General features: G+C 34.9%; 1 protein-coding gene across 1 annotated transcript in view; it reads left to right on the top strand.

Moving 5' to 3' along the window:
* The window catches only part of LOC123530255 (calpain-B-like), a 242053-nt gene extending 226692 nt beyond the window's left edge, over positions 1-15361 (top strand). The window contains exons 15-21 of the mRNA XM_053517603.1: positions 972-989; positions 6497-6555; positions 7425-7493; positions 7901-7979; positions 9534-9650; positions 12624-12682; positions 12906-15361. Of these exons, the coding sequence (XP_053373578.1) occupies positions 972-989; positions 6497-6555; positions 7425-7493; positions 7901-7979; positions 9534-9650; positions 12624-12682; positions 12906-12932 (428 nt within the window). The 3' untranslated portion in view covers positions 12933-15361. The remainder of the gene's footprint in view (positions 1-971; positions 990-6496; positions 6556-7424; positions 7494-7900; positions 7980-9533; positions 9651-12623; positions 12683-12905) is intronic.
* Positions 15362-23323: the final 7962 nt, after the last annotated feature.

Here is a 23323-nt window from a genome sequence, read left to right as displayed (position 1 = left end):
CATGGAGGGATTTTGATGTAACTTGGCACAAATGTTCACCATCATGAGATGGAGTGCCATGCGCAAAAACCAGGTCCCTAGATGTAAGGTCAAGTCACACTTAGAGGTCAAAGTCAAGAATGACATTGTTCGTAGCATTTCTTCTTCATGCATGGAGGGATTTTGATGTAACTTGGCACAGTTGTTCACCATCATGAGAATGAGTGTCTTGTGCAAGAACCAGTTCCCTAGGTTTAAGGTCAAGGTCACACTTAGAGGTCAAAGGTCAGATACAAGAATGATAACTTTGTCTAGGATTTTGATGTAACTTAGCATGAATGTTCACCACCACGAGACGGAGTGTCATGCACAAGAACCAGGTCCCTAGGTCTAACGTCAAGGTCACACTTAGAAACCAAATGTCAGATACAAGAATGACTTTGTCCGAAGCATTTCTTCTTCATGTATGGAGGGATTTTGCACAAATGTTCACCACCATGAGACGGAGTCTCATGCGAAGCTCTCGATTGGCGTATTTTGTGACTATGGCACCCTTGTTTTCACTTTTATCTTGCTGCTTGCCCATTCTGGCAATGGGCTCAACTGCTTGATCTTGGACAGTTTTGTGTACATGAAATACTGAGTTTTAGAAATCCTTGGTACTTCCTGTTTCTTTCAATGCCTTGTGTTTTATTTCTGAGATATACCAGTTACAGTGAAGCCCATCTAAACCATAACACCTGAAAACTGGAAAACTCTAAACTGAATAATTACCTTGGTCTAGAATATGTTCTTTGTATTGAAAATATCCTATCTAACATGGAAACCTCTCAAAACTGAACTTGTTTATTAGTTCAGATTTGTTACTTTCAATGGGCTCTGCTGTATTACAACATTTGAGACATATGATACTGGTAATAGAAACAACATCACTGCTCTTGTCATGAAATTTTCATGACATAACATATAATTTTATATGAATAATTGCATAGGAGGTCCACATGATATGGGTAAGGCATGAGCAGGGAGTAATATAATTATGTGATGATAGCAGTATGTTTCTGAAATACTGACTTTGATAAAATACAAATGCAAGTTTTATACTTCTCAAAAAGTGACTGCAGAATAACCAGAATATTGTATATTCGGCTAAAGTACAAGATCTTGTATTTATCATGTACTGCAGTTCTGAACAACCAGAATAAAGACAGTTTTTGAAAATCTTTACCATTTTATCAAAGTCAGTAATATGGATGTTAATCAAGTACTTGTGTAGCATGAAGTCTGAGATGTATACATAATAATGTATGATTATTGTTCTGTTTTTCTTCCTAGATTCATCAGGTATGTGGTAAATAATGGTCTGAGTAATTCCTCTCTCTCTCTTGATTAACTGCTAGATTAATAGAAGTGTAATTCTCTTTAATGATAGAAAAAACACAGTAATTACTGTCTTTTGTCCCATAATTCCTTTCTTTAATCCATAAAGTCCTGAACCTTTGCTCAGGTTGCCCCAGTTTGTTCCTGTCCTTCAAGGTGCATGAAAAGGAAACAGACCAAAGGTCTTGAAGAAAATGTGCATGTGATTAGTTTATTTGTTCTATTGCTAGGAAAGATGGTGCATGTTTGTGAAGTGATTGCTTGAGACATTTATATAGTGAACACATAAATTGTTGATAAGAAAAAGTTGATGTAAAAAGAAACACCCCAGTTTTCAGATGATGCTATCTAGTAGTAATTAATACTGACTATAATTTCTGTTACAACTATTCACATTGTTGCTTCAGACAAGAAGAATGAAAATTGTAACGAGAAATGGGAATGTAGGAGGGGCTTATTGTCAGGGAAAAGGGGAGTTCAGAATTAATGCATAGTTCTGAAAGGGGTGCTATAGAATATATTATAATAGATTTTGATGAGGCCAGGCAAAATTTGTATCAGTTTGATGTAGCAGCCATTGTTATATTTCTTTCTCAGCGCTAGTTAAAAGTGATCTATTTAACCAACCATTGCTTAAATTGTTCTAACATTGTTGCCTCTCTTTAGTCAGTCTCTACATTTACCACTTTCTGCTGTGGAGAATCCAAACTAAATTTGAGTTTTAAATCATATCTTTGTTGTATACATTTTAGGCAGTTTTTTCTGATGTAACAGCACTCTCTCTTCTTTCACAACATTAGTTAATGTTCTACTTATTTTTGTGGACCTAATGATTACACATGTTGCTCACTAATTAATCAATTATTTTTTTCCATGCAATTAGCCGGTTATATGGGTAAGACTTTGAAGCACAAGTGTATATTTTACAGATTACAAGTTTTAAGAACTGCAAAAGATATTTTCTTGAAGTAAAATTTCTTGCTTAAAATTTTGGTTATGGTAGACATGAGAAATAGTAATTTCATTTAAACAGGCAACTTTATCTTTTTTCTTTATAAGTTTTAATTATGCAAGAATAATTTGTAGAATAGTTACAAGACAAGCGTGGCTGAAATCCTTTCTGGCATGTGCATTCAGTTCTTCCAAGCCGGTAAATTTCTAGTTACTAATTTAGGACTATTTTCTGCAAAATCATGTCTCTGGTATGCTGTTTGATATAGGGGGACAGTTATTTGCTGTGGTAATACTGTAAATTAAGGAATTTAGTAAATTTGGTATAAACATCATTACTGGGTCCTTTGCAAGAAAAAAACCCTGTGAATACTAGTCTTACAGACAGGTATTTTTAAAATAGGCCTTTTTTTAGCTCACCTGTCACAAAGTGACAAGGTGAGCTTTTGTGATCGCGCGGTGTCCGTCTGCCGTCCGTGCGTGCGTCAGTCCGTAAACTTTTGCTTGTGACCACTCTAGAGGTCACATTTTTCATGGGATCTTTATGAAAGTTGGTCAGAATGTTCACCTTGATGATATCTAGGTCAAGTTTGAAACTGGGTCACGTGCCAATAAAAACTAGGTCAGTAGGTCTAAAAATAGAAAAACCTTGTGACCTCTCTAGAGGCCATATATTTCATAAGACCTTCATGAAAATTGGTCAGAATGTTCACCTTGATGATATCTAGATCAAGTTCGAAACTGGGTCACGTGCCATCAAAAACTAGGTCAGTAGGTCTAAAAATAGAAAAACCTTGTGACTTCTCTAGAGGCCATATATTTCATAAGATCTTAATGAAAATTGGTCAGAACGTTCACCTTGATGATATCTAGGTCAAGTTCGAAACTGGGTCACGTGCCATCAAAAACTAGGTCAGTAGGTCAAATAATAGAAAAACCTTGTGACCTCTCTAAAGGCCATATTTTTCATGGGATCTGTATGAAAGTTGGTCTGAGTGTTCATCTTGATGATATCTAGGTCAAGTTTGAAACTGGGTCACGTGCGGTCAAAAACTAGGTCAGTAGGTCTTAAAATAGAAAAACTTTGTGACCTCTCTAGAGGCCATATATTTCATGAGATCTTCATGAAAATTGGTCAGAATGTTCAACTTGATGATATCTAGGTCAAGTTCGAAAGTGGGTCACGTGCCTTCAAAAACTAGGTCAGTAGGTCAAATAATAGAAAAACCTTGTGACCTCTCTAGAGGCCATATTTTTCATTGGATCTGTATGAAAGTTGGTCTGAATGTTCATCTTGATGATATCTAGGTCAAGTTCGAACGTGGGTCACGTGCCTTCAAAAACTAGGTCAGTAGGTCAAATAATAGAAAAACTTTGTGACCTCTCTAAAGGCCATATTTTTCATGGGATCTGTATGAAAGTTGGTCTGAATGTTCATCTTAATGATATCTAGGTCAAGTTCGAAACAGGGTCATGTGCAGTCTAAAACTAGGTCAGTAGGCCTAAAAATAGAAAAACCTTGTGACCTCTCTAGAGGCCATACTTGTGAATAGATCTCCATAAAAATTGGTCAGAATATTCATCTTGATGATATCTAGGTCAAATTCGAAAGTGGGTCACGTGCGATCAAAAAGTAGGTCTGTAGGTCAAATTATAGAAAAACCTTGTGACCTCTCTAGAGGCCATATTTTTCATTGGATCTGTATGAAAGTTGGTCTGAATGTTTATCTTGATGATATATAGGTCAGATTTGAAACTGGGTCAACTGCGATCAAAAACTAGGTCAGTAGGTCTTGAAATAGAAAAACCTTGTGACCTCTCTAGAGGCCATACCCTTGAATGGATCTTCATGAAAATTGGTCAGAATGTTCACCTTGATGATATCTAGGTCAAGTTTGAAACTGGGTCACGTGCCTTAAAAAACTAGGTCAGTAGGTCAAATAATAGAAAAACCTTGTTACCTCTCTAGAGGCCATACTTTTCATGGGATCTGTATGAAAGTTTATCTGAATGTTCATCTTGATGATATCTAGGTCAAGTTCGAAACTGGGTCAACTGCGGTCAAAAACAAGGTCAGTAGGTCTAAAATTAGAAAAATCTTTTGACCTCTCTAGAGGCCATATTTTTCAATGGATCTTCATGAAAATTGATCTGAATGTTCACCTTGATGATATCTAGGTCAGTTTCGAAACTGGGTTTACGTGGGGTCAAAAACTAGGCCAGTAGGTATAAAAATAGAAAAACCTTGTGACCTCTCTAGAGGCCATATTTTTCATGAGATCTTCATGAAAATTAGTGAGAATGTTCACCTTGATGATATCTAGGTAACGTTCAAAACAGGGTCACGTACCTTTGAAAACTAGGTCAATAGGTCAAATAATAGAAAACCTTGTGACCTCTCTAGAGACCATATTTTTCAATGGATCTTCATGAAAATTGGTCAGAATTTTTATCTTGATAATATCTAGGTCAAGTTCAAAACTGGGTCACATGAGCTCAAAAACTAGGTCACTATGTCAAATAATAGAAAAAACGACGTCATACTCAAAACTGGGTCATGTGGGAAAAGGTGAGCGATTCAGGACCATCATGGTCCTCTTGTTTCTTGATGTAACTCATGCACAAGATTATGATGCATTAAAGAAAATATCTTTTTGCAGTTCAGAGGAAATTTTATTGAAGATGGTTAACATGATATTTTTAGTTTAATGTATATTGTCATGGTTACTAGTGTTTTATTTTGCATGTTTGTGGAAAATGCTTTTAACAGATGAAACGTGGGACAGTTAGAGTGTATTTCATTAAATTCTTGAAATACAAAAGTTTTCTAAACATAAAGCACCATTTAGCTGTCCTGCTTCTGTTACTAGCAATCTTTGTACATATTTAGCAGCTCTAATAAAATAATATATAGCTAACTGATATTGGGAACATAATTATATAATTGGGGAAATGGGGAACACATGAATTACGTATCTGTATTTTTGAATTCAGTTCTTCTGCATGTTGTTATGTAATTATGTGTTGTATATTAGCATGAATGAACTTTGAACAATACATTCACAATTTACTGAGTAACATATATAAATAGAATGCATAACGGTATAGAAATGTTAATAAGTATAAATCATTTTAAAACAACATCAGTATTACTAGTCTTGGATATGGTCTGGATGCTATTCACAGCTACATGTTACTTTAATATTTAATTTTTATTGACCAAGTACAAAGGTCGGTGTTAGAAAGGATTGAAATTTATTGCTTTCTAATGTGTTTTCTTACTTATAAGTCAGACCTTCTGTGTTGTTTATACCAAACATCCTATTTTTACATAGCTCAGCTTAGAACATAAGTATGATCTGACTAAATGAACTATTGTTTGCATACTTAGTAAAAGTAATAACTAATAATTATTATGATAATTCAGTTTGTAAAAGCTATGTGCTTTTACTGCTAATTGAAGCATTCCTAATCTGCTATTAATGATATCTAAGTTATACTTGCGCTGTAGGAATTTTTGGTTGCTTTATAAGATTTGAGCCACGCCATGAGACAACTAACAGTGCTTTTGCGACTAGCATGGATCCAGACCAGCCTGCGCATCCGCGCAGTCTGGTCAGAATCCATGCTGTTCGCTTTCAAAGCCTATTGCTATTAGTGAAACCATTAGCGAACAGCATGGATCCTGGCCAGACTGCGTGGATGCGCAGGCTGGTCTGGATCGGTCGCAAAAGCACTAAGTTAGTTTTCTCATGGTGCGGCTCATTTTGTTCAGTTACATGCTTTACATTGCCGTCATGCTGCTATATGATCATTACCAAAAGCGAACAGTATATTGTTGCATTTTAATGCTTTACAGCAAATATTTACATACAAATGTAAGGAATTCTGTACCATTATTCTGTATCATAATGACTGAATCAAACTGACTTACCTTTGAAACAAAATTGATGCTTAATATTGAAAAAAAGTAATTAGAATTTGACTTTACTAGTAGTAAAATCTTGTTTGCAGTGTTACAGTTTTTTCTCTAATGCATAAAAGTTCTTGCATGATCTGTTTTAATGTTTCCATGATGCTTGAACGTGTCTGACATTCAATTACCTACCTTAACGCATGCTTAAATCATGTACATATGCTTAAATAGGCAATTAGGAAGGAGCTAATTGATATGTTGTTATTTCAGAGTTCAAGTTTGATGGATTTGGACTAGATGTCTGCAGAAGTATGGTAGCAATGCACGATGTATCCTTTCATAAAAATGATAATAAAGTCATCTTTTATCTCGAATCTTTCTGGAAATCTTGCCCATCTGGCTCAATAGGATAAGCACAGATCTATGGATCCCAGTGAGGTGTTTGTTCTCTACGATGATTTGATAGAAGACATTGAATCTTTATTCATTCATGCTCTACTTTATTCATATTGAGGTGTTTGCAATTAATGATGAAGAACACAAGTAAGATTAAATGCCTGCTGTTCCATAACTTCTGTTGAAAAAGATGTTAGACCAAAACAAACAAAAGTCTCCCTGCTTAGCTCAGTGGGGAGAGCACAGATGTAGTAGTTGAGACCCTGGGCAAGGCATATGTTCTCTGTAATGATTTGTTAAAGGACATTGTGTTAAAAGTTATTTTGTGCTCCACCGTTGATTTATGTGAAGGAGTTGGCAGATACTTGAAGAGAACAGGCTAGTACTTGTACAGAATCCAGGGACACTGTTTAGATTAACTGCCCACTGGTACATAACTGAAATGCTGTTGAAAAATTGGTTTAAATGCAAAACAAGCTGAACAAACTAAATAAAACAAATCATGTTGGTGTTTTCTTAGTTTTGATTTCCTGTGGTGACTTCATTGTTGTTTCCACTAGATGTTGTCAGTTACTTTGCAAGTCAGTCTGTACTGGTGCAGAATCTGGGAGACTCAGTATTTGTTAGGATACCTGAATGCCATTGTATTATTGAAATACTGTAGATAAAATATTGTAAAAATGATGTAACAAAAAACAGATTTAGTTTTGTAACATTTCATGTGAAATTCATGAACTTACAGTAAGTGTAGCATACATATTTCTCTGAGACCAGTTATTATTTAGCTTTAACACATGAACAGGGTGATTTGTCAGGAAAACTTGGATTTGACGAGTTCAAACAGTTGTGGCAAGACTTGAGGAGATGGAAGGTAAGAACAGAACTTAATGGTTCTAGAAAGGGGTTGAGCTTTAAACAATTCACTTAAAAAAGTTTGTGTTGGAATGCATAATTTATAGAGTCAAAATATTTTTTAGACCTGCCCAGTGAGCACAGTAGGAAGAGTAAACGACTGTGGACTTAAATTGTCGCACATTTGATATTTAGGTGTGGAAGATACTTTTTATGAAGATTTGGCATTGTGTAAGAACTCATTTATCCTTGTCCTCCAGTTTGCTGCTTCAAGTGTATAAATTATCAGTAACAGAAAAGGCATTTGTACTTGTACAGAATCTAGGATCACTGGTTTTAATGCATGATTCGCACATCATTTAATACAATCCTTGCTGTAAAATAGATCATTGACTTGTATACTATACTATGTGTTATCACTTTCAGGCTGTGTTTAAGCAGTTTGACAAAGATAGAAGTGGACTTCTAAGTACCTATGAATTAAGAGGAGCGTTCCTTGCCAGTGGTACGTTCAGTTTAAATAACTACAAATAGATCAGCAGGTCCCATTACAGATGAAGCTTGCAGTATCTTACAAAATTAATAAAATCTTTAAAAAGATCATTTGGAAGCAAAGAATGCAACCAAGCAAAATAATAGACTCATTTTAAAACTTAGACCAAATTATGGTACATGTAATATATCCTTGTTTGTTAATGTTAGTGCATGAAAAAATCTGTAATGGTCTCCATTTGTTAGCTGTCTAAGTTGGTACTGTTGGTCTCTCCTAGTCTTAACCAACAAATCTATTTAGTTCAGTACATCTGAGAGTATAGCCTTGACAGTATTTCCACATTGGAAGCCTAGATTTTCTTTCACACATTAAGATATAATTTGTCAAGGACTAGTTATTTTGCACACAGTTTTCATTTACTTGCAGCAGACACATTTTTAGCTCGACTATTCATAGAATAGTGAGCTATTGCACTCGCCCATGCGTCGGCGTCCGCGTCCACGTCCCAATTTTGGTTAAGGTTTTGTATGTAAGCTGGTATCTCAGTAACCACTTGTGGGAATGGATTGAAACTTCACACACTTATTCACTGTGACAAACTGACTTACATTGCACAGGTTCCATAACTCTATTTTGCTTTTTTACAAAATTATGCCCCTTTTTCGACTTAGAAATTTTTTGTTAAGGTTTTGTATGTAAGCTGGTAACTCAGTAACCACTTGTGGGAATGGATTGAAACTTCACACACTTATTCACTGTGATGAACTGATCTACATTGCACAGGTTCCATAACTCTATTTTGCTTTTTTACAAAATTATGCCCCTTTTTCGACTTAGAAATTTTTGGTTAAGGTTTTGTATGTAAGCTGGTATCTCAGTACTTACTAATGGGAATGGATTGAAACTTCACATACTTGTTTACTATCATGATCTGACATGCACTAAGTAAGTCCCATAACTCTACTCTCTTTTTTTTCAAAATTATGCCCCTTTTTCGACTTAGCAGTTTTTGGTTAAATTTTTGTATGTAATCTGATATCTCAGTATCCACTAATTGGAATGGATTGAAACTTCACACACTTGTTCACTGTCATGATCTAACATGCCCTGTGAAGGTCCCATAACTCTACTTGGCATTTTTACAAAATTATGCCCCTTTGACTTAGCAGTTTTTTGTTAAGTTTTTGTATGTAAGCTGGTATCTCAGTATCCACAAATTGGAAAGGATTGAAACTTCACACACTTGTTCACTGTCATGATATGACATGCAGTACAGAGGTTCAATACCTCTACTTTGCATTTTACAAAATTATGCCCCTTATTCAACTTTTGTATTCATTCAATTGACAAGGCTGTTGAATAGTCGAGCGTTGCTGTCCTCCGACAGCTCTTGTTAGTACTGGTGATAAATTGGGGAACAATTCTTTGAACAGGCCACTCTATATAATATAACTGAAGTACAATATTAGATAAGCAGTCAAGGCAACCATAAATTAGGACTGATCATGTACTTACCAGGTAGTAATACATGAAGTTTTCTACAGATAATGTACTGTTAAACTTCAGGTTTCCGTCTCAGCAACAGGTCTCTTTCGGCTATTATTCTGCGATTCAGCAACAAGAATGGAGAGATCGAGTTTGACGACTTTGTCCTGTGTGCAATTAGGTTGAAGACGATGATTGGTAAGAAAGTTTTCATCCCTTATAGTAAAGAATATAGTCAAACAAGTTGCTAACGTTATATGATGCCATTTATTTGATAATTATGTCTTCCCCCATTGTTTGTTTTTGCCCTGTCTGTCTGTCCATCCGCCCATCACACTTCATTTCCGATCAGTAACTGGATAACCATTTGACCTAGAACCTTCAGACTTCGTGGGGTGGCAGGGCTTATGGAGTAGAGGACCCGTATTGTTTTTGGGGTCATTCCATCAAAGGTCAAGATCATAGGGGCCTGAACATGGAAAACCATTTCCGATCAATAACTTGAGAATCACTTGACCCAGAATGTTGAAACTTATTAGGATGATTGGACATGCAGAGTAGATGGCCCCTACTGATTTTGGGGTCACTTGATCAAAGGTGAAGGCCACAGGGGCCTGAACATGGAAAACCGTTTCCAATTCATAACTTCAGAACCGCTAGGACCCAAATGCTGAAACTTATTGGGATGATTGGACATGCCAAGTAGATGATCCCTATTGCAGCCAACCATCAGTGTCTCTTTGACTTTCGCTCCTGTCCCCTATTGACTTCTTGCCTATACGGCTATGCAGTGAGGTAGACATGCGCTTTTCTACAAATGCATCTTCTAGTTTTAAGCACTTTTAAATGTATATATACATAAAAAAGAGTGGGAGACAAACGTGGTACGCTAATAATAATGCATGTCTTATTGCTGTAAAACATCCAACTTTAATGTGGAGTGTACTCTTGAATTTCCTGGAGAAGGATAATGGATCAGTATATAATCCAGACCCCGTGTTCAAAAAACATTTTTCAGTCTCAGCTGTGTTTGAGTTTGAAATTTAAATGTTAATTTTACTAAAACTTCAAGGTTAAATTCCAGCTAGGACTGACCATCATTACTGAATAGTCACTTGAAAATTATTAACTTAAAACTTAGTTTTAATCATGCCATTTAGATATAAACGTTTTGTGAACTCTGGACCAGCGCTGTAAACCTAGAATTGTTTTCATTCTTTATAAATTAGCGCCTGTCGCGGGTAGTATATTTCCGTAAAATTAAATAGCCGCGAAAAACTCTGATCTAACAAATACATGAAAGATTTTAGCTTCAGCTTAAATAGATTGCTATAAAATGGTTCTCTGCTTACACGTACCTGGATATTAATAACTCAAATTTTAGTATAATTGTATAAAATGAGTTCACAAATCCACATTAACTCAATTGATTGACAAGTTACTTCTGTATGATGTAACAGCCTTTTCAATATTGATCCATCAGGCAAACAGGGGATAAAACAGAAACAATATGCATGTAATTTGTAGTCGGCAGCCAATACGATATGTTATTTGTATGTAAAATATTGTGTCTATTTCTGCTAAGTGTGGTTTAATCGCCTAACAAAAAATACTGCTTTAAATGGCAAACAAATGACAGTGTAATGACAGCAATTTACTGATTGTCAATAATCGGGGGTGTGAATAACCGTTGATATGGATGAAAAGAATTGGGATGCATATATAATTAAAGGGTATAGTAAAACTGAACGTTTTTGAGAATACTATAAATGCAACTATGTCATGATACTTAACCTTAGTATACTTAATATGTTCACTTGCGACTTCATTTTCACAGGATTCACGATGGTGATTCTGCGAATATTTTTATACGCGAAATGTCAACGTTTTAAAAATTGCGAAATATAGTATCCGCAAACATTTCTAGGTTTACCGTAATTTATTTGTAGAAGATCCAAGTTTAAAGCAATAAAACCTAATTAACAAGGTTCTCATTATTTCATAAGCTGTGTTTTTCATTAGTGAGGTAGTAAGCTAAGAAACAAGGTTTTTGGAATGGTTTTGTCAGTAGTTTACTAGACAAGTTCACTTGCTTTCTGAATGTTAACTATATCACATCATTATACAGCCAGATACAGAGTATATAGAGGCTATATAATATTGGAGTCACACGTCTGCTGGTTGGTCTATCTATTCATCCCGTCTGCTTTAGATTTTCTTGACCACTGGGAATATTTTCAAAAAATCTAGCATCAGTTATTTACTTCATATAGACAACATACAGAGTGCAAATCCCAGGAAACTCCGTCCAAGGTCAAGGTCACACTTTATGGTCAGTGGTCAACTACTCTTGGCAGTCAGTGGTCAGATAGCAGAGTCGAGTGCTCTGTATCTTCTAAACCACTGAGAAGATCTTTGTAAAACTAGCATCGATTTTTTTACCTCGTTAAGACATGCAGAGTGTACATTACAGGCCTCTGGGTCATAGGTGAAGGTCAAACTTGGAGGTCAGTTGTCAGATAGTTACCCTAGAAAGATTTCCATGAAACTAACATCAACTTTTATCTCATCAAGACAACATGACACGGGCCACTAGGTCAGAGGACAGGGTCACACAGCTCTGAGTTTAGTTAGCTTTAATTATTGTCCTCTCCGTTTCTTCTAAACCTCTGGAATGAACTTCATAAAGTTAGCATCAATAGTAAACCTAATCAAGACAACATGCAGAGTGACCAACTAAGGTCACTAGGTCAAAGGTCAAAGTCAAACTTAGAGGTCAAAGATTGAATAGTATAAAATTTTGTCTGCTCCATATTTTCTTAGCACTGGAAGGACATGTAGAGTGTACAGCCCAGATCACTATGTCCAAAATTAAGGTCACCCTTAAAGGTCAGAAGTAATGATCACAACATTGTACTATCTCTGAATCAATGTGGCATTCAGGGCTATTAATCATCTTAAGGGATAACTCTAGTTTTGTCATGAAAATATTCACGAAAGTATAAGAAGTTGGTTTAACATTATATTGTTCTTGTAAAAGCACTTCATGTGATGTTGGAATGATGTAGTGTGCTGAGATAAAAAAAAGATTAAAGGTATGGATGCTGGGACATCAAGCAAAACATCTGTGTGGGAAATTTTGAAACAAGTTGTTGTTTTGTATATTTTCAGCATCATTCAAAAGCCTTGACAGAGAGAACCAAGGCTTGGCAGCATATGACATAGATACAGTAAGTAAAACTTCTCAATGCTAAATAAATCAGTAGTTTGTCCATTTCTTTGAATAGAAAAAATACATTACTGGATATTCCATAAATATAAAATAATTGTTCACAAATGCATATTATTACTAGACTGTTTAAAAATAGTTTCTTAAAACATGAACTAAAAACTAAAATTAATTCATTATCTTTGGAAATGGTATTAAAAGAATATTTTTGTTACATTTTTCAGTTCATACAGACAACCATGTACTCATAAACACAAGAAAGCTTCTAGTTGATGGGTTTTACAGTAATTTGTTACGATGGTTACATCACTGTTCTCAAGTAGCTGGACTCTATCTAGTTGAAACACATAGTGTAGGAACATGTAAAACTGTGACATTATTGTCTGTTATACAGGACTCTTTGAAATTATGACAGATTCTATGAGATTTATTACCTGATAAATGTTGTAGACAATTTTATACACCTTTGGGGTAGTTTAGTGTATTTACCCTAATACCCTTCGCTTGGTAGAAAAGTCTTTTATTACTAGGTATATATTTATACACATTTTCTAGGCATTCTGCAATTACTGTAATTTTACCCTGTAATTTTACCATTTGTTGCTATATCTGTTGTTAAGCATTTATATAGCAGTTGTATTGGAAGCTTTGATGTTTGTAACATGATGGTTTCATATGTATTTTTGTAACATGATTGTTTCATATATACAAAGGCAGTCTTTTCTTGGCATATTTATCTATTCTGTACGTCTCAAGTTCTCTCAATTTCATTTCAGATTTTCTTAATCTTTCAACAAAAAAATTCACTGTGAAATTTAGTTTTTCATATTTGGCTGAAAAAGCAAATTCACATATAGACATGTAATTGCAAGCATTATGAATACTGAAAAAAAAATGAAAATCTGTGTATGTGAGAAGATATGTAACAGGATAGAAACATTTGATATCCTGATATGTCCAATATGGTCTTGTAATTTTCAGCAATGTTATTTGACACTAAACAGGGTACTGTATAAAATATGAAGATAGGTCTGATACAGATGTATGAAAGTTCCTTCCAGGTTGTGAGAGTTGCTTTTTGGCTAATTCATAAATAAAATGCAGATGCCTTCCAATAAAAGTATCTTGAGTATTTTGATTTAGTAAAAAACAACATGTTGGCTGATTGTAAGTAACATTTATCTTGATTATATGACAGTTCATAAAAGGTAGTGATTTAGGAAAATTGAAGTAAAATTCTCTTGAGAAAGATCTTGTGATACAAATGTGTGATTGCTTTTCTTTTCTACCTCATTTTAGAATAATGGGTGCTTGCCTAAATTCTTGATAGGACTTCTCTGCAAGAACTTTTGCACAATACTGTAGATTGATTACATGTAGATTCAAAATGTTTTCTTTCCCTTTTTTGCAGTTTCATGTTGGTGATCTTGCAAATTATGGCAAAGTTCAGATTTTTGATAGTTTTGCCTTGAAAAAAAGGGTCGTTTTTTATAGTCGTTGATTTTATTTTCTTTTCATAAAATAACCTTTTGTCTCCTTTAAAGAGATGTGAAAAAATTCAATAAAAATCATAGAACAAAAATTCTGTTGCCATTCTAAAAATAGTTTGTTTTTAATTTTGGTGTTGGGATTATTATGGAACACATTCCCCACTTTTATTGTTAAAAAGTTGTTTATTTCTTCTCTTTTTTTTTATTTTGAAAATTTCTGTAGTGCATTGTTGTACTTTGTCTTCCATGTAATTCCTGAGAGCATTTTGTTACTGATACTGTTATGTATTGTTAGGTAGGTTTATGACCAAAGTGCCTGTGTCATTCTGTGATAAGGTCCGTTTGATTTGCATTTGATATTTCAAGTTTACACACAGAGGCTTAAAGAAAGCACTTTTAAGGACACATTATGTTTAATTTAATTAATCTGTCTGAAACATTTCTTTATTTTCTCTATAGTTTAAACACAAATGTTAAACTTAAGTAGGTTTTCTTTTGTTTGGAGGATCAAATGTTTTTAGCACATGCAAAATTTGATACAGCATTTATTGAATGTGTTTGAACCAATAAATGTTAGTGTTTTCAAGCATTTAAATATTTTCCCTTCATTTTGAAGAGTTGACTTTATCTACTCTTAGACTTTAAAGACACATTTTCTAACATACTAAACTGTTAGAAACGTGCTTTTTTCAGAGACTTATATTTTCGTACTTTATTATTTTACATTCTGTTTGAGATTTTTTACAGTATACACTTTGTTGTCTTTACAGAGAATTTCTTTGTTAAATGTTGGTTTATAGTTTATATGTAATGTCCCAGAACAGTGTTCAATGGCTTTTACTTAGTTCTTCTTGCCACATAATCAGCATGCCTCTACTATTTTATGTAAGCTTTTGTCTGTAAAAAAAGACTTTGAAACTGCTAAGGAATGAGGAAATGATTGTAGAATGAAATCTGACAAAGGACTTAATTAAAAAAAAAGATATGGACGGTTAATTTCAGCATCATACGAAATTAAAACATCCTATTTATTATAACATTTTCATAGTTATTTTAAGTATATATTGTAACTCTTGAATCTCTTGTAACCATAGAAACCATTGTTGTTATGGGAAGTATTGCAAATGTTACTGGATACTGTAGCAATAATGTAAGATATATAGTCTTGAGTTAATAAATTATTTACACCACCTTGTGATGTTTTGAATTTTGCCGACATTGATGTGTGATATGGACATTGATGTGTGATATGGACATTGAGATTATAACAATTGAGCCACACCATAAGAAAACCAACAGTGCGTTTTTGACCAGCATGGATCCAGACCAGCCTGCGCATCCGCGAAATTTGAAGCCAAAACTTCAATTCATTTTTATATGCCAGTTTGAAAAACAGGACGTATTATGGGAACGCCCCTGGCGGACGGGCAGCGTCCACAGACTTTGTCCAGAACATATCTTCTTCATGCATGGAGGGATTTTGATGAAACTTGGCACAGTTGCTCACCATCATGAGACTGAGTGTCATGCGCAAGAACCAGGTCCCTAGGTCTAAGGTCAAGGTCACAGAGGTCAAAGGATACAAGAATGAAAACTGTCCGGAGCATTTCTTTATGCATGGGGGGATTTTGATGTAACTTGGCACAAATGTTCACCAACACGAGATGGAGTGTCATGCACAAGAACCAGGTTGAAAGGTCAAGGTCATACTTAGAGGCCAAAGGTCAGATACAAGAATGACTTTGTCCGGAGCATTTCTTCTTCATGCATAGAGGGATTTTGATGTAACTTGGCACAATTGTACACCATCATGAGACAGAGTGTTATGCACAGGTCCTTTCTTTAGAATTACTTCTATTTGTTGTTACTATACATAGGTTATATTGTAACTTTTTCATTACTAGTCATAGAGAAAAATTGAGACCACTTTTCTGTAGTACAACATGCATGTTACATCCAATGTTGAGGTGTATTTTGACCTATCTACCTGGTAAGGATTTTTGTATGGACTTTGAAAAACAAAAGAATTACAATAATTACTAAACAACCACAAAATTAAAATTTCATGGTGCTATTTGCTAATTTGCTGTGACTGGCGTATATTGTGACATTCTGGCACTCTTGTTGTTATTAATTATGAGTAAAGATTCACTAGTTTCACATGGACATGGGGATTTGTTCAAGGGCCACTTTACTATGTTAATTCAAATTGGTGAGGTGTACTTATAGGTTATTAGCTTTTTTTAGAGAAATATGAGTTCTGCAGCGGAAAAATTACCTGACTTTTGGAGAACAATATTGTGCTGCTGAGGAATGAGAGCATATTAATTTTCTAGATGCAAGCTGTTGATGTGTTTATTACATACCTAATCATAAATCTATTATGACTTTGTTCAATAGCTCTAAAATTGACAATACTGATGTGAATGAATAATTTAATGCAACAACTCCCATTAAAATGATTTCACACCTCATAGGAAATTCAGATATCAGTATGAAAAAATATTGATGTTTCCAATTCCTTTGTTACTTTACAGAGAATAAAAACCAGTAGGTAACTGGACATGTTTGTATAACATTTATGCCCCCCATGTTGGGTTGTCCCATTTTTAGCTCGACTATTCAAAGAATAGTCTAGCTATTCTACTCACCCTGGCGTCGGCGTCACACCTTGGTTAAGTTTTTGCATGCAAATACATACAGCCATCAATTAAAGGCATATAGCTTTGAAACTTATATTTTCTTTTTCTAGGTCAATTACCAACCTCTCTGGGTCAAGTCCCATAACTCTGACATGTATTTTGAGCAAATTATGCCCCTTTTTGGACTTAGAAAATTTTGGTTAAAGTTTTACATGCAAGTTACTATCTCCAAAACTAATGCAGATATTGATTTGAAACTTCACATGTGTCTTTGGGTTATAAAACTAGTTGATAGCAGCAAGTCCCATAACTCTGACTTTCATTTTGGCCAAATTTTGCCCCCTTTTGGACTTAGAAAATTCTGGTTAAATTTTTGCGTGCAAGTACATACAGGTATTTCTAAAAGACATATAGATTTGAAACTTATTTTTTCTTTTTCTAGATCAGTTACTAACCTCACTGGATCAAGTCCAATAACTCTGGCATGTATTTTGGGCAAATTATGCCCCCTTTTGGACTTAGAAAATTTTGGTTAAAGTTTTACATGCAAGTTACTATCTCCAAAACTAATGCAGATATTGATTTGAAACTTCACATGTGTCTTCGGGGTTATAAAACTAGTTGATAGCAGCAAGTCCCATAACTCTGACTTTCATTTTGGCCAAATTATGCCCCCTTTTGGACTTAGAAAATTCTGGATAAAGTTTTGCGTGCAAGTACATACAGCTATTTCTAAAAGGCATATAGATTTGAAACTTACTTTTTCTTTTTCTAGATCAATTACCAACCTCACTGGGTCAAGACCCATAACTCTGACATGTTTTTTGAGATGCCCCCTTTTAGACTTAGAAAGTTCTGGTTAAAGTTTTACATGCAAGTTATTATTTCCAAAACTAATGCAGATATTGATTTGAAACTTCCCATGTGTCTTCGGGGTTATAAAACTAGTTGATAGCAGCAAGTCCCATAACTCTGACCTTCATTTTGGCCAAATTATGCCCCCTTTTGGACTTAGCAAATTCTGGTTAAAGTTTTGCGTGCAAGTACATACAGCTATTTCTAAAAGGTATATAGATTTGAAACTTATTTTTTCTTTTTCTAGATCAGTTACTAACCTCACTGGATCATGTCCCATAACTCTGGCATGTATTTTGGGCAAATTATGCCGCCTTTTGGACTTTGAAAATTCTGGTTAAAGTTTGACATGCAAGTTTCTATCTCCAAAACTAATGCAGATATTGAATTGAAACTTCACATGTGCCTTCGGGGTTATAAAACTAGTTGATAGCAGCAAGTCCCATAACTGATATGCATTTTGGTCAAATTATTCCCCCTTTTGAACTTAAAACTCTTTTGATACTTAACCTTTTTGGGTAATATTTTCCTGCTTCTGGGACAATATTTCGAATAATCGAGCTTGGCTGTCTTACGGACAGCTCTTGTTCAGCTTATGATAACTATGACCTTGACCTTTGGCCTACTGACCCAAGTCAAATCAAATGTCTATCTAAAATATTGGTATTTCCATTGATTCAGTGACATCCTCTTGCTTCACCCTGATACACACATGTAGCCTGCACGGATCATGGTCTGCACTGTTTGCTATTCAGTCAGTAAATTTTCAATAAACACCCCTTCGAATAATAAATGGTACTGCTCACACTGAATGATGGACCAGTCCATTTTAGAAATTTAGCAGGGTGAAGGTTATGGTTCTCTAGAATTTCTTTTTTCTACACAACATTTTCAAGAATGACTTCCAAAGGTAAATTTTAATAGAAAATGACAAACTGCAGTCTTCTTACAGTAAATCAAAGTAAACTGCCAGTCAAGAGATTTTAAGCCATCTACCAAGTAATCGCTAGAGCAGAAACCAGGTTGCGAGGAATTAAACCTGGTAAAGACATGAAGATGCATTTATTGTACATTGGTGGGAACGTCTTCTCTGCCCTCTTTGTATGGGTGACGAAACCGGCCGGTAACTGGTGTTGACGTTTATGAACAATCCATTAACTCTTATAAAAGTGACTCTGATCATTTCAAGCGGCTTTGTCAAATATGACAGTATTCCTTCGCGTTATTGCCATTTCGGTACTATAGAAAGTTTTGTTTCTATTGTTTCGTTTACATTCACACTGATATAATTTAGATCGTATGGCGACTTTTCCAGCTTTTTACTAAAGGAAGTACGCGGATTTTGCAAGTGTAAATGATTGCTTTTAATAGTAAATCCTTTTAAAATCTTTGAATATAAATTACATTAATTTGTAATGTCATACATTTAATATTACAGTTTAATTCATACATATGCTTAGATTAGAGGATCATATCTTTAATGCATTTCTACCTTAAATATTCCCCTGAGAACCTGTTTTTCTGTACTAAAACTCTTCATTTGAGTGAATGTGCTACAAATAATGTATAATCTCTTCTTATGTTTTAAATCTACACAATTATACAGTTACTTATATTTTTCTTTTTGTTACAGTAATTAACTATGGTTCTGTTATCAGAGACCGATCCTCATTCACCCCTGTAGAAGTAAGACTCTTTGTTGTTACATATCGTTGTTTGAATGAGATAGAATACTTATATCACAGAATACTTCTAACACTTATATCACACTGTTCTGGAATAACAAACTCATTTTTGGTTCTTTATGTTTAATGTTTTAATTAGATGATGTACAATTTCTTTGAGCCCTTCAAACACTTCCGATTGTCTCAATGTGTATACAATATCCTGAAACAATTTGCTAGTATTTAATAAGACCTGATTTATACAGCATTGAACAGATTTCATTTATTACATGAACCAAGTGAAAGAAAATAAGTACTTGAATCCCATAATAGGAAATTAATTGTCGTGCAGTAATACAAAGTCTCCGGGAAAGAAATATTGCTTTTTCAACCTATGGAATAATGTGAAGATATTTTGACAATTGGTCCATGCATATTGAAAGTACGACTCGGAACAATAAATACTTATAATATTAATATGTCCTAAGGATGGCCAGCACATGTTTATACAATCTCCCAGGCAAACGTATATGGCATGCCAGTTGTCCAATTATTACCTGAATCCAGGTCCACGGCTAACGATTGATAAACTAGGGTTTTCGAAAGTTAAACCAGGTTTTTCGAATACTTTCGAAAACATAAGAAAACGGGCGTAAACCTTATTTTACGCGCGTGGACCCAGGTTTACGTTCGATAAGCTAGATTTCTCGATTGAACTATGAATTTCGGTCGTCATCCTAAGGTCACGATCACGGGCATAAACCAGGATTCATGAGCATAGTTTACGAACGTGAACCTATGTTAACTACCATGAACTTGGGTTTACGACTGTGAACATAGGTTTACGACCGTAAACATGATACTAAGGTTCGAGATCGTGAACATAGGATACTGACCGAAAATCAAAGTTTCGTTTGAGAAACCTAGTTTATCAGAGGTAAACCTAGGTTCACGTTCGTAAACTATGGTTCACGCTTGTAGACCCAAGTTCACGGTCGTAAACGGTCGTAAACTATTACTATGGTTCACGGCATGCCAATTATCCAATAATTCTGTTCTTGGTCGAAAAATTAGGATTATTGCACACTAACCTATATTTTTCACGGCCAGCAAAAATATAGGATAGTGAGCGAAAACCATAGTTTACGCTCTTGAACCAATGTTTACGTTCGATAAACTGGGTTTCTCGAACTATAAATTTCGGTCGTTATGCTAAGTTTAAGAGCGTGAACCAATGTTTATCGGCGTGAACCTGGGTTCAAGAGCGTGAACCATTGTTTACGAACGCGAACCAATGTTTATGACCGAATATCTTTTTTTTTTGTCGAGAAACCTAGTGGTCAGAATGTTTGTCTGCATGAAATCTCGAGAAATGTATATCTGGGTCATGTGGAGTAAAAAACTAGGACACCACTGGTCAAATCAAAGAATAAGCTTGTTTATACTCTAATGGGCACATTTTTATTCTATCTTTGGTCAGAATATTTGTTATCATAAAATCTTGGATGACTTCAAATCTGGGCCATGCAGGGTCAAAAACTAGGCCATTAGGTCAAATCAAAGGAAAAGCTTGTATACACTCTAGAGACCACTATTTTGCTCCAGTCTTCCCGAATCTTTGTCAGAATGTTTGTTTTCATAAAATGGACAAGTTCGAATCTGGGTCATCTGGGGTAAAAAAAACTAGGTCACTAGGTCAATTTCAAAGAAAATGTATGTTTACACTCAAAGAGGCCACATCTTTTGGTCCAGTCTTAATGAAAATTGGGCAGAATATTTGTCTCCATGAAATCACTAGGTAAAACATGTTTACACTGTTATGGTGTGTTACTCAGGTTAGCGACCTAGGGCCATCTTGGCCCTCTTGTTCATTTATTTATTTATCTATATATTTTTGCTAATGAAGAGTCAATTTCCAGCATTTTCTAACGATTTGAAAATACCCACAGATACCAGTCTTTAGCACGTCACGTCAGCTTTTCATGTACGAAAAATATTTTTTCACTCGGAATAAACACAAGTCCCACAGGGGTCCGTAACGGATGCAGGGTAGATTTATATGGAGATTTTTTTAGAACTTCGTCAAATCGTTCAAAACGTCCTTTTTTATGTTGTCAGTATATGCCTCAGATGTCAGATATCTGCATTTGAGAGCTGCAGACCAAGACACTTCAGAAATATTTTCAAAATGAATTTCGTGTAATAAATGTTGATTCTACTGAAGCGTGAAAGGACCATCAGACGCTAATATTACGTTTTATACGTTATGGCTGCTGAAAGGATATAGCCCTATGAATGTAACAGATTTTGAGCCGAAAACCGGTCCGTGGATATACAAGTTACAGCCAATGCAAAGATTAGCGGCGGACTGAAGAAACAACGGACAGAACCAACCAAACCTCTAGCCCGAAAAACAGTAGAGGACTGATAATGGAGCCAACTAGAATTGCTCGATATGATGTTAAGGGATCATATATCATATATAAGTATCTGAACGCATGTTTGCACACAACTATACCAAAATGCAAGACGAAATTAATTTAAAAAAAAACGCCTGTATTCTTGATAGCCAACATCCGATTTGACAGCCAGCCGTTTTCGACAGTCATATTTTTTCACTCATGCATGTTTAACGGCTTATATCCTTTTTTCAGATCAGAAATGAAAACGTAAGCCTAACCATTCCTTAACAAAACTGCCAAGTAAGATTGCAAGGATTGGCTTTACATTAAAAGAAATAAATCTCTATCTACCCATTTACAGCGGTTATTTTTTCCAGCGTTTTTTCTTGTCCAGCGGGCACCAGGATAGCCATCCAGTACGGAATTGCTACAAAAAGATAATACATGCAATAGATAATGATTATTATATAAACGATTTAATAGTCTATTTCAAAGGATGAGGAACTGCATACCTGAATCATAAGAGAGCTTTCAGACGGAAGAAATATTCCGTCGCATTTGTATTGTGAGATGACAAATCTATGCGAAATTTCTTCTATACGGCTGCAACTCTAGTTCCAATGTCAACTGTCATACACAATTTTGAAATAGCAATGCAATGGCCAAATCCTATAAGCCCTGTCGTTGTTGTTGTTGTTACTTGTTTCTGAATTACTTGATAAGTGGATAAATAATTTATTTTCGATTAGAAAATAACTAAAATTAATCGCTCTCGACATCTCATTTCTGATGAAATGGTACAAGAGAAGAGCGTCAAACAAGAGAGCAACTGGTACCAGCTTCCATGTTTTCATTATGACGCGGCCGGCCAGAGACCGAACTCATGATCTTCCGCAGTTGAAACTTGGCTATTGCTCGAGGATTGACTTTAATCAAAGTAATTCGTAAAGGAAAACACGGTCGGGTACACAGATGTCGCTTTCAATTCAAGACACAACATCCTGAGGGGATCATATTTATATTCCAACATTTTGGAAAGGAATATAACATGCCCTAAAACAGATAGGCCTATTCGTAAAATGTTATAGTAGCATTTCAAAGCAAATACTGTTATATACCCTGTAAAACTGTATAAATCTACATCCTACTAAATTTTAAAACGGCAATTGAAAACTTGTGAGGAAAATCAGAGTTGAGGAAATTTACAACATTTAATTTAAGTTGCATAAATTATTGGAAAATTTAAAAATTAATTAATATCAATATCGAACATAAAATAAAATCAAGAATACATTCATGCTCTTTTAGTCAGTTTAGAATAAAGTATGATAACCTAAACATCTTTGTAACTTGATCTTAATTAAGTACAGGTAAACGACATTGATAGGCATAAAAACATGACTTTATCGCTGTTCAAACGTTGCCTGTGTAATGAAATAAGTACAGAATTAATATTTGATCAATATATTTACTGGAAGAACGTATATGATGATTCAAAAAAATCATATACGTTCCTCCAGTAAATATATTGATCAAATATTATATCTGTTCTTATTTCATGTAAAAGTGAGAGTTGTTCCCCGTAGAAA

Source organism: Mercenaria mercenaria, chromosome 1 (genome assembly GCF_021730395.1).
Source record: "Mercenaria mercenaria strain notata chromosome 1, MADL_Memer_1, whole genome shotgun sequence".
NCBI classification, from domain to species: Eukaryota; Metazoa; Mollusca; class Bivalvia; order Venerida; family Veneridae; genus Mercenaria; species Mercenaria mercenaria.
The sequence above is the reverse complement of the archived record's forward strand: the minus strand, read 5'-3'. Positions and strand labels throughout refer to the sequence as shown.